This window comes from Garra rufa, chromosome 1 (assembly GCF_049309525.1).
Source record: "Garra rufa chromosome 1, GarRuf1.0, whole genome shotgun sequence".
Taxonomy (NCBI): domain Eukaryota; kingdom Metazoa; phylum Chordata; class Actinopteri; order Cypriniformes; family Cyprinidae; genus Garra; species Garra rufa.
Window position 1 is genome coordinate 54134034 of NC_133361.1, and position 13244 is coordinate 54147277.

The window sequence follows — 13244 nt, forward strand, 5'->3', positions numbered from 1 at the left end:
TTAAGTTTATCTGGCACATCTTTTCATAGTCCTCACGACAACTCCTTCCCCGCTTTGGCAAGAACCGCCAGTGTGACTGTGGGTCAGCCAGTGTTTGCACTGGCACAATGGTCCAACTGTGGATTAGGGAGAGGACTCTTTCCCTGGTGGGCCAATGCTCTAACTCCTCATCCTGCTGCGCCAATATCCACTAAACCATCTGCGTTGTCTTATTCCTGCAGAGCCATCTACACTAACAGCTTTCTTAAAGAATCATAGGGATCATACAAAGTCAATCTTATTTTTTTATTTAGTACTGACCTGAATAAGATATTTCACATAAAAGACGTTTACATAAAGTCCACAAGTGAAAATAATAGTTGAATTGAACCACTTTCAAAAGTTTACATACGCTTGATTCTTAATACGGTGTTGTTACCTGAATGATCCACAGCTGTGGTTTTTTGTTTGTGTGTTTAGTGAGTTGTTCTTGAGTGCCTTGTTTGCTCTGAACAGTTAAACCGCCTGCTGTTCTTCAGAAGAATCCTTAAGATCCCACAAATTCTATGTTTTTTTCAGCATTTTTGTGTATTTGTACCCTTTCCAACAATGACTGTATGATTTTGAGATCCATCTTTACACAATGAGGACAACTGAGGGACTTATGAGCAACTATTGCAGAAGGTTCAAACGCTCACTGATGCTCCAGAAGGAATCACGATGTATTAAGAGCTGGGGGGTGAAAACTTTTGGAATTTAAAGATCAAGGTAATTAACTTATTTTGTCTTCTGGGTAACATGTAAGCTTCTTCTGTAGCTTCTGAAGGGCAGTACTACATTTAAAAAATATGATATTAAGCTAAGTAAGAAAAATGAACACATCTTCAGTCTTTTCAAAAGTTTACACCCCCGGCTTCCTTCTGAAATATCAGTGAGCTTTTGAACCTTCTCTAATAGTTGCATGAGTCCCTCAGTTGTCCTAAGTGTGAAAAGATGGATCTCAAAATCATACAGTCATTGTTGGAAAGGGTTCAAATGCACAAAAATGCTGGAAAACTAAATTTTTGGGACCTGAAGGACTTTTCTGAAGAACAGCAGGCAGTTTAACTGTTCAGGACAAACAAGGGACTCATGAACAACTATCGCTAAACAAAAAACACAGCTGTGGGTCATTCCGGTAACAACACAGTATTAAAAATCAAGTGTATGTAAACTTTTGAACAGGGTCAAGTTTAGCAACTCAACTATTATTTTGAACGTCTTTTATGTGACATATCTTATTCAGGTCAGTACTAAATAAAAAAAGCAAAACATGCTTTTTGTATGATCCCTCTTATTTTGGTAAAACAATTAAGATTTTGCAGATTCTGCAAGGTGTATGTAAACTTTTGACCTCAACTGTATATGTTAAAATGTATTCATGTGATGCAAAGCTGAATTTTTACCATCATTACTCATTACTTATTAGTATCAATGTCACACAATATCAAAATGTTTGTGGAAACCATGATTCACTGATCAATAGAAAGTGTTGTGTAATATTGACTTGACTACAATTGTGTACTTTAGGAGAAAATAAAATTACAAAATTACAAAATAAGGGTGCTTTGACTGTTCCTCGACTTTGCAAACAAGTAATTTCCTGTGGCATAAACAGTGATCAGTGAGAAGTTTAATTGTGTTAAACAACCATCACACGACTCCCTGAGAAACGTAGCTTATGAGCAGACCGTTTGGTACGAAGGATCCTCCCATTAAGATGGTTAAGGAAATGAGCTCATTTAACAAGGACCCATAGAATAAAGGTGATCATGTACAGCCATTAATCCAGCTTCCCCTTCAGAATAATTACCAGCCCACACCTTTCTGTCCTTGATATAATTTACAGCCTCACTCCACATTATCCTTTCCATATATAAGCAGATCCACTGAAGGCTCTCGATACGTTCCTTAAATGAGTCAACAATGTCTTGGACTTGAACTCAAGTATATCTTTTCAACTTTCGAGTGCTTGTTTGACAACGTTTCGGTCAAAAGGCGCGTGTTCGTGCCTAATGGTCAGATGCCATTAAAGCACGAACAGATACTCTGGTTCTTTAAAAAGCTCTTTAAACTGGACACTGAAATGAATCGGCAGCAGATGAAGTCTCAGTCTACTGATCTTCTTAACAGCTTGGAGTGAACACGACAGATAAAAATGGCAGTTTTACAAAGTGTAGACCTTTACTACTGATCAAAGCCGCCACTTCCCGGGCAGACAGGCCTGTCTGAAGTTACAAGCAACAAAAAGACTCTGCCTTAGACATACCAGTTTCAGACAACCCAAATAGATCTACCAAAGTGCTTCACAATTGACAAAACTGCTTAATTTAGTGGTAAAGGAATAACTATTATTTAGCCGTTTTGTGTCCTTGTCCCGCAGTCCTGATATTTTCAGAGGTTTGTGTGTCATCCGTCTTGGACTTTAAAAATATAGTATTGCTCAGGGACAGCTGTTGAGCCAGAGTTCAAAAATAGCTCTTTGTTTGCTGTGCCGCTAGAACGGCAAGTGCTGGAATAGTTTTTTTTTAATGATAGGATAAAACAGTGACAGCAGTGATCTACTTAACACTTAAAAAGGAGAAAAATGGGAAGAAATGAAAAGAGAATGAAACGAATTAAGCGCATGCTGTTACATACACACTGTTCATTATGAAAACTAATGTGCAATGAGTCATAAAACATGGAGTGTAAATTGGATCATAAATGTAATGATCATAAATGTTATTATATATGGCTGGTTAAAGTACTTTTATTTATATTTTAATACAAATCTATTCATCTAGAAGTGAAGGTTGAGAAAAATAATAGTCTAACATTTTATGACCCAATCAAATCTTGAAGGATGAAGTCTCTTCCGATATTAATTTCCAATGAATATTTTATTCAGAAATAGGTTAAATCAGGTCACCCAAAAAGCAGATGCAAATCCATTCTCCAAAGCCACAGATTTCGTCTGATCAGACACATTTTTAGTGTTATACTTGTGCAAATTAATAACCTAAACCATTTGTTCTGCACAAAACTACATACTTTAAACAATATTATATACTATAATAAAACAGCTTTATAAAAAAATGCTCTGTTCCCGAAAGTAAGTGTCTTTAAATCTTATTAAAAATTTAATTAATATTTGTACTGTAAAACTAAATATTTTGAAGAAAGTCAGTATCATACAGGTTTGTATGGAAGCCCATTTTTGCAAGTGAATAAAAAAAGTTAATTTTTTTCTTGCAAATCGCAAGTTTGTATCTCACAATTCTGACTTTATAACATACAATTGCGAGTCATTAAGTCAGAATTGTGAGATATAAATACAACGCGTTGCCTTTGCCCCATCAAAAATTAACTTTATAAGTCGCAATTATGAGATTATATCTAACAATTCTGAAAAAAAGTGTCAATTGTGACTGTCGCAATTCTGACTTTATAACTTATAAATGATTTTATATCACGCAATTATTAGGGAAAAAGTCAGAATCAAAAGTTTATATCACGCATTTCTGAATAAAAGTCAGAATTGTGAGTTTTTAAATCACTCAATTCTGAGAAAAAAGTAGTCAGAATTGAGTATATCATGCAATTCTGAGAAAAAAAATTCAGAATCATGCGTTTGTATCACGCAATTTTGAGAAAAAAGGTCAGAATTGTGAGTTTGTATCGCAATTCTGAGGAAAAGTCAGAATTGCAAGTTTATAATACGCAATTCTGGAAAAAAAAAACAAAAAAAAAACATCCGAATCACGAGTTTATATCACGCAAATTTGAGGAAAAAAAGTTGCAAGTTTCTATCACACAGTTCGGAGGAAAAAAGAATTGTGAGTTTTTAGCGCAAATTCTGAGGAAAAATCAGAATCGCAAGTTTATAACACGCAATTCTGAAAAAAAAAAAAAGTCAGAATTGCACATTTAGAACACACAATTCTTAAAAAAAAAAAACACACACCAGAATCACAAGTTTATATCGCGCAATTCTGAGAAATAGTCAAAAATAAATATTGCAATTCTAAGGAAAAAAGTCCGAATTGTGAGTCTGTATCACACAATTCTAAGGAAAAGTCAGAATTACGAGTTTGTATTAGGCAAGTCTGAGAAAAATCTGAATTGTGAGTTTTTAATAACGCAATTCTGAAAAGAAAAGAAAAAACATCAGAATTGCGAGTTTGTATCACGAGTTTATCACAATTTGGAGGTAAAAACTCAAAATTGTGACTTTGTATCGCAAATTGAGAAAAAGTCAGAATCGCAGGTTTATAACACGCAATTCTGAAAAAAAAAAAAAAAACATCAGAATTGAGAGTTTATATCACGCAATTCTGAGAAAAAAAAAAGTCAAAATTGCGAGTTTGTATTATGCAATTTTGAGGAAAATAGCCAGAATCGCAAGTTTATAACAAGCAATTCTAAGGAAAAAAAGTCAGAATTACATGTTTATTATGTTCAATACTGAAAAAAAACATCAGGATTGCAAGTTTATATCACGCAATTCTAAGTAAAAAAGTCAAAATTGCAAGTTTGTATCAGGCAATTCTGAGGAAAAATGTCAGAATCACGAGTTTATATCACAATTCTGAGGAAAAATGTCAGAATCATGAGTTTATATCACAATTCTGAGGAAAAAAGTCAGAATCATGAGTTTATATCACAATTCTGAGGAAAAAAGTCAATTATGACTTTGTATCAGGCAATTCAGAGAAAAAAAAAATCTGAATTGTGTTTTTAATAATGCAATTCTGAGGGGAAAAGTAAAAATCGCAAGTTTATAACACGCAATTCTGAGGAAAAAAGTCAGAATTGCACATTTATAACATGCAATTCAAAAAAAAAAAAAAACATCAGAATTGCGAGTTTATAACACGCAATTAAAAAAAAATAAAAAAAATAAATAAAAAAGAATTGCGAGTTTGTATCACGCAATTGAGGAAAAAAGTCAAAAATCGTGAGTTTATATTATGCAATTCTAAGGGAAAAAAGCCAGAATTGTGAGTTGGAACGACACCTTAGGAGTTGAATTTGCTTTTGTTTTGAAGCTATGAATTTAAACAAGAAACTGCCCAGTTTTATAGCACCAATCACCAAATCCATTATACCTGTTAAAGCACCACTACTTTAAAAATAAAATAAAAACAAGGACACCTAGTCATCCATCCTGCCCTATCCCTACTAAACATGTCAGAATAAAGACACTGAATTCATGCTTTGCTGAGGCAGGACGTTTCACACAATGTTCGCTTGTGTTGTATTAGTTGTGAACAGCCGTTAAGCAGCACAAAGCAGAACAGCAGCTATAAAGGCCTTTGCTGAGATATGCAGTTTGACAATCTTTAGTCCAGTACAGTCCATTCCAGGAAACTCTTTGGCCGCATTCCCCTAAAGAAAGACATCCATAACATCCCTCTTTGTGAGTCACAGGTAGAGAAAGAATGGTGTCACGGTCTGCCACCCACTCGGGGATTATAGTGAGGCAAAGTGTTATGTGAAAGCATAATATCCCTCTTAATCTTCCCTTTTTCTTTTTTAAAGCTCATGCCATGAGGCTGCACTAATGTGTCAAACATCAATCCCGCCGGCCAAGAGGGGATACAACTGACCATCGCTCTCAAATATTCTCAGGCAGACCACGTACAGAATCAAGTCAAAGTCAAGACGCACCAAAAAGCAGAAAAAAAAAAACTAATGCATCTGCGGTATAGTAGCTGCAGGGTCATAATTCACACTTTCTCAAAGCCAGGTTTCAAAAGTAAGATAATTTAGGAATATATATTCAAGACATGTTAAAAGGTCATAGGGGCACTTAGATGCAATTCAATAATCTGGAATATTTGCTGGAAACATTATGCTCCAGCAGAAACCAAAAATTGCATTTCTGAAGATTTAGGATATAATAACAGGTGAAACTGTTAGATCCCCTCATTTTTCTCACATCATGGTGCTTGTAATAGATTTGCGCTACGTCTCAGCAGCAGTCTCCCTAATAGGACGGGAGATAGATTTGCATGATCAGCACTGATCTAGAATGCAAGGCCAGATAAGTAACAAGGACTTCGGTTAGACTCTGCTTTGAAAGAAGTTTAGAGAGTGCCAGTGAGGAACTGCTAATTAACAGCACGATTAAAAAGCAATCACAGCAATGAACTTACATCAGTTAAGTTGCTCAGACAAGCTCAGGTATAGGACGAAACTGAAAACAAAGTTAGTGCAAAGATGGTGGATTTAGGTAAATGTCACTCATTTGCATGCAAATGCGACCTGACATTTTTGTGGTCATGTTAAAACACTGAAGCACCAGTGCGTGTTTAATTTTGCTGACGCGGTAAATTTGATGGTACGGTCTTAAAGGGATAGTTCAGGCAAAAATGAAAATTCTGGCATTAATTACTCACCCTCATGTCGTTCCAAACCTGGAAGACCTTTGTTCATCTTCGGAACACAAATTAAGATACTTTTGATGAAATCTAAGAGCTTTCCGCCCCTGCATAGACCGCAAAGCAACTGATACGTTTAGGACCCAGAAAGATAGTAAGAACATTGTTAAAACTGTACATAAAACAGTCTTCGTAAACATGCATATCGTGGTACTGTCTTAAATCCACGTTGAAGGCATGGAAGAGAAGAAAACGTTGAATGAAGTTGTTGTTTCAGTTTTCTTTGCTCACAAGCTTCATAAAATTACAGCCGAACCACTGATTTTATCGATGTCCTTACTACTTTCCTGGACCTTGAACAACAGAAAGCTCTCGGATTACATCAAAAATATCTTAATTAATCTCAATTATTGAGAGAATTGTCATTTTTATACTCACAAAGATATTAATTTGCACCAAAAATAAATAATGTAATCCTTTTTTTAGGACCATTAACACTTGTTGCCATTTTTAAATTCATGACAAATAAGCACATTTTTGCCCCAAGATTCTCATTGCTATAATGCAGTGAAAAAATTTTGAAAAAAAAAAAAAAAAGGCAAGAAAAAAGTCTGAATTTTGAGTTTTATCTTGCAATTCTGAGTTTATTTCATACAATTCTGAGGAAAAAAGTCAATAGTGACTTTATATCTCTTGATTCTGACTTTATAACTCACAATTGTGAGCTTATATCGCACAATTCTGAGAAAAAAAGTCCGAACTGCAAGTTTGTACCATGCAATTCTGACCAAAAAAAAAGTTAAAACTGCGATACATAAACTTGCAATTGCAAGAAAAGTCAGAATTTTCTTGTGAGTTTCTCACATTTCTGACTTTTTCTTCTTATATAATGCAATTCTGAGAAAAAAAAAGTCAGAATTGCAAGTTTCTATCATGCAATTCTGAGAAAAAAAGTCAAAACAGCGATATACTACCAGTCAAAATTTGGGTTCAGTAAATTTGACTCTTTTTTTTTTTGATAGAAATTAATACTTTTATTCACCAAGGGTGTGTTAAATTGATAAAAAGTGATAGCAAATACTTACATTGTTAGAAAATATTTATATTTTGAATGAATGCTGTTCTTTTGAGCTTTTTATTCATCAAAGAATCCTGAAAAAAATATCACAATTTCAAAATAAATTCTTTGCAGGGCAACTGTTACAATATATAATCCAATATAGATCCAATATAGATCATTCTAATAATAAATCAGTATATTAGAATGATTTCTGAAGGATCATGTGACACTTAAGACTGAAGTAATGGCTGATGAAAATTTAGCTTCGCATCACAGGAATAAATTAAATTTTAAAGTATATTACAACAGAAACCATTATTTTATATTGTAATAACATTTCGCAATATTACAGTTTTTTTCTATATCTTTGATTAAATAAATGTCGCACTGATGAGCATGAGAGACTTTCTTTAAAAACATTACAACTCTTACTGACCCCAAACTTTTGACCAGGAGGTGTATAAATCATTTTTTTGTGAGTTTCTCACATTTCTGACTTTTTTTCTTATATAATGCAATTCTGAGAAAAAAAGTCAGAATTGCAAGTTTCTATCACGCAATTCTGAGAAAAAGTCAAAACAGCGATATATAAATAATTTGTGAGTTTCTCACATTTCTGACTTTTTTTTCTTTTATAATGCAATTCTGAGAAAAAAAGTCAGAATTGCGAGTTTGTATCACGCAATTCTGAGAAAAAGTCAAAACAGCGATATATAAATAGTTTTTTTGTGAGTTTCTCACATTTCTGAGTTTCTCGCAATTGTGAGTTTATATCATGCAATTCTGAAAAAAAAAAGTCAGAACTGCGAGTTTTATCTTGTAATTATGAGTTATCATCACATAATTCTGGGAGAAAAAAATTAATTGTGACTTTATATCTCTCAATTCTGAGAAAAAAGTAAAAACTGCGATATATAAACTCGCAATTGCATTAAAAACGTCAGATTAGTGAGTTACTTTTTTATTTCTTGCAATTGTAAGTTTATATCACAATTCTGAGAAAAAAAGGCAAAACCGCAAGTTTATCATGCAATTCTGAAAAAAAAAAGCCAGAATTGCAAGTTAGTATCACACAATTCTGAGAAAAAAAGTCAAAACAGCGATATATAAATAGATTTTTTGTGAGTTTCTCACATTTCTGAGTTTCTCGCAATTGTGAGTTTATATCATGCAATTCTGAAAAAAAAAAGTCAGAACTGCGAGTTTTATCTTGTAATTATGAGTTATCATCACATAATTCTGGGGGGAAAAAAGTTAATTGTGACTTTATATCTCTCAATTCTGAGAAAAAAAGTAAAAACTGCGATATATAAGCTCGCAATTGCATTAAAAACGTCAGATTAGTGAGTTACTTTTTTATTTCTTGCAATTGTAAGTTTATATCACAATTCTGAGAAAAAAAGGCAAAACCGCAAGTTTATCATGCAATTCTGAAAAAAAAAGCCAGAATTGCAAGTTAGTATCACACAATTCTGAGAAAAAAAGTCAAAACAGCGATATATAAATAGATTTTTTGTGAGTTTCTCACATTTCTGAGTTTCTCGCAATTCTGAGAAAAGTCAAAACGGCGATATATAAACTCACAAATTGCAAGAAAAGTCAGAATTTTCTTGTGAGTTTCTCATAATTATGATTTTACATCACGCAATTGAGAAAAAAAAAGTCAAAATCGCAAGTTTATATCACGCAGTTCTGAGAAAAAAAAAATGTCCGAATTGCGAGATATAAACTCACAATTGTGAGAAAATGTTGAATGAAGTTGTTATTTTTGTCTTCTTTGCACATAAAAAGAATTCTCGTAGCTTCATAACATTACTGTTAAACCACTGATGTAGGAGTATTTTAACAATGTCCTTGCTACCTTTCCGGGCCTTGAACCCGTCAGTTATGTTGCGGTCTATGCAGGGTCAGAAAGCTCTCGGATTTCATCAAAAATATCTTAGTTTGTGTTCCAAATATGAACGAAGGTCTTACAGGTTTGGAACGACATGAGGGTGAGTAACTAATAACAGAATTTCTTTTATTTATGGGTCAGTCTCACAAAAAATGCCTGGCTCATATTTCACCACAAGATAAAAAATAAAAAAAATCCTGTTTTTAGGACCATTAAGATTGGTTGCCATTTTTTAATTCTCATGTTAATGACAAATAAGCACATTTTTGCCCCGAAGCACTCATTACTGTAATGCAGAAAAAGTTTCTTCACATTAATCTTATACAGTAATGAAAATCCTTCTTTCCAGACAAAACATTATTTCTTTATTTTAATCAGAATAAACCAAATTCAGCACACTCAATGCAACTAAGCAATCTTTATCATTTAAATGTATTAATAATATTACATTAATATTTTAATAATGCATTTAACACTTAATGTACCATTTTATATATTACAGTTATAAGAATTAGATTTTATTTTACTTTAGAAGAATAGCCAAGAGCTTGGTTAAATGGCCAAAAAAGACAACACCCTGTGGCACAGATTTACCAGGTCTGATAAAGCTCATAAAGTTGGTGGCTCAGACAGTTGGGCCCTATGGACATTCCCCAGACTCAAAATTGGTCAATTTTCTTTCACAACAACGGAGATAGTTGGAGGTGAAGGTGAGAGGAAGAGAACAGCCCTAGCGACACACGGTTCATAAGCCTGGTGGATTAATCTTTCATCAAAAAAAAAAAGATGATTTATTTGAGGGCATGTCCAGTAGCAAAATGAATGATGGCCTTCCTATCAGAGTTTGGGAATAGAAGATATGGGTTATGTCTTCTAACATCCTAAATGCCTGCGTACAGAAATGATCTAATAAACTAAACTCAATTATATCTAATACACAACATACATAAAGTCACAGCATGTGATCTCGTCTTACATCTCATCATGAGATGACAAACCAAGCATGAAGGGGGAAAAAAGCTCCTCATCTGTAAGGCAAGCACATATAGGCACATATTCTAAAACCAGCATAATTTCCTCTGGTTAACGCGCAATAAGAAGCTTATCCATGCGATGAGATTTAAAAAAGAAAAGCTGAAACAATGCTTTTTATTGGCAGACGGGACAGCCGCTTCCCTCTTTTCCAGAGATGAAGGAGGGTGGAGCAGAGCGGAATGAATCAGCACATCAATCACTGTTGCGATGCTAAAGCAGAGGAGGAAATCACACCGGCGTCTTGTGCTGTAGCTCTACGTGAATTTCAAGGGCACTCAAGAGCCTCCCGATACGCGTGGGGCGAGGAGTCCACGGAGATTACGCAGAAGTATTAAGTGTCTCGTTTGTCTTTCTTACCTTCAGCCTTCAACCGGTGTGAGTCCAGCACCCTGCCGAGACATAAGTGCTGCCAACGAGGTGCGTTTGTTTGACTGTGTTTTTTTTTAACAGGCGCTGCTGCACTCACCAGAAACACTCTGTAGGCGTCTTTGCGTCTTACAGGCCCCCAGCAGGACTCCGTGTCGTTGTATTTCACACTCCCGGCACTGCACGAGTGATTCCCACTGCGGGAAGGGCAAACAATTAGACACTTCTGACCTCTGAAAATCGATGTCAGGAGTTTATGAAGTACAACCATATATTTATACAGTGCCCTAATATTGGCACCCTTGGTAAATATGAGCAAAAGTGGATGTGAAAATAAATCTGCATAATTTAGCCTTTTGATCTCTCATTCAAAATAATCTACTTTTTGAAAGGGTTTATTGAACCTCCTCCAAAATGTATTTTTTGTTAAAAGGGTTAGTTCACACAAAATGTAACATTCTGTCATTAATTACTCACCCTCATGTTGTTTTAAACTCGTAAGACCTTCTTTTATCTTCGGAACACAATTTAAGATACTTTTTATTAAATCCGAGAGGTCTCTGTCCCTTCCATAGACAGCAAGGGTACTACCAGGTTCAAGGCCCAGAAAAGTACCAAGATGATCGACAAAGTAGTCCGTGTGACATCAGTGGTTCAACTGTAATTTTACAAAGCTACGAGAATACTTTTTTTGCGCAAAGAAAACAAAAATACAGACTTTATTCCACATTTTCGTCTCTACTGCGTTATTTGTGGATGCGTTTACGTGAGTACCCCGACACGTGTGGCAACGCTGACCCAGATCAATATATTTCAATAGCTTTCACACAGTGTGCGTCTTTCACCACGTGTAACCACAGCACAACGCATATGTTCACGACACGAGGCTGGATCTGGGTCCGCATCGGCGCCACCATGCATGCGTCATGGACTTGTGGTGCTCTCATAAATGTACATCCACAAGTTACACAGTACAGACAAAAATGTGGAATAAAGTCGTTATTTTTGTTTTCTTTGCGCAAAAAAAAGTTCTCGTACCTTTGTAAAACTACAGATGAACCACAGATGTCACATGGACTACTTTGTCGATCATTTTGGAACCAAAATGCACGAAGGTCTTACGGGTTTGGAACAACATGAGGGTGAGTAATTCATGACTGAATTTTCATTTTTGGGTGATCTAATCCTTTAAATATCATTTTGATACATTCAGTGTTGTTTTTGACAACCATCTTAGATTTAGTCTTAGTCTTTTGGGCTAAAATGCTTCTTAGTTTTAGTCAAATTTTAGTCACTTCTATATGTGATAGTTTTAGTCCAATTTTAGTCGACGAAAAGTCAAAAAGGTTTTAGTCTAGTTTTAGTCAAAAAAAAGGGAAAAAAGTAGTCTTTTAACAAATTAATGTAGGTCAGTAAGTATTTTGCTGTTGGGTAGTGTCACTTATAAGTTCTGAAAATAGCAGATCTATAGTTCAACACAATGTGAGCTTCCGGATCAACTATTTTCACCAATAATTACAATAATGAAGGAATGTTTTAGAACATAAAAGACAAAAAAGGATGGAATGCTAAAACGGCTTGCCATACTAGTATAGCAAAGAGTATTTAATGCTAAAACGGCTTGCCATAGCATCAGATACTTTTTAAGTTTTAATTGCATGCACAATAAGCGGAAATGTCATGCATTTTAAACGTCTGACGGACCACCCACTAACATTTTCGTCTATTCTCGTCTCGTCAACGAAAACTCACACACGTCTCGTCATGTTTTAGTCATCAACGAGCCATTTTTATCTCGTCATCGTCTCGTTATCGTCATGAAAAAAAGTGGCGTCAACGAAATGATTTCGTCATCGTCATCGTTGACGAAAACAACACTGGATACATTAGGCTTTTATGACTCATATATAATGTAGAAAAATATGGTGCTCACACTTGAGGAAAAAATACCCGTTTTATTCACAAACTGAGCAAAAATAATACTTTGGTGCACCTATTATTTATATGAAACTCGGAATAAATTGTAATTTAAATCAATGAGAGCTTTCGAAATGAACAGCCAACTACTTACTTAAAATGCATATAAATGTCAGTTGTCACTCTATATCTCCCAATAGTATGTCTAAGATGACATTTTAAAGGATTACATCATTCCAGAATTGATTTCCTAATTTACTTACCACTATGCCATCCAAGAAAACAAGGTTTTTTTTCCATACTTCAAGGGGGATCAACGGGTGCTAGGGTTCTAGCAAAGAATTAGTCATTTTCTAAAAAAATTCTATACTTGTTAAACACAAATGATCATCTTGCACTAGCTCAACTTTACACATTATATAGTCACATTTGAAAGGTCAGACACGATATAGGTGGAAGTACCGACCCAGTGTTTACAAAGCAAATGTCCAAAAAAAAATTAAACACCCTTTAAAATGGTAAAACGATGACGGATGATTTTGAAGCTGGAGGAGCCCTACCCTTTCCAACATGATTACATAATGTGTGA

General features: G+C 34.7%; 1 protein-coding gene across 1 annotated transcript in view; it reads right to left on the reverse strand.

Moving 5' to 3' along the window:
• LOC141317661 (transmembrane protein 104-like) overlaps nt 1–13244 on the reverse strand; it is a 53202-nt gene that overhangs the window by 20436 nt on the left and 19522 nt on the right. Inside the window, exon 7 of the mRNA XM_073833154.1 lies at nt 10839–10935. Within this exon, the coding sequence (XP_073689255.1) occupies nt 10839–10935 (97 nt within the window). The remainder of the gene's footprint in view (nt 1–10838; nt 10936–13244) is intronic.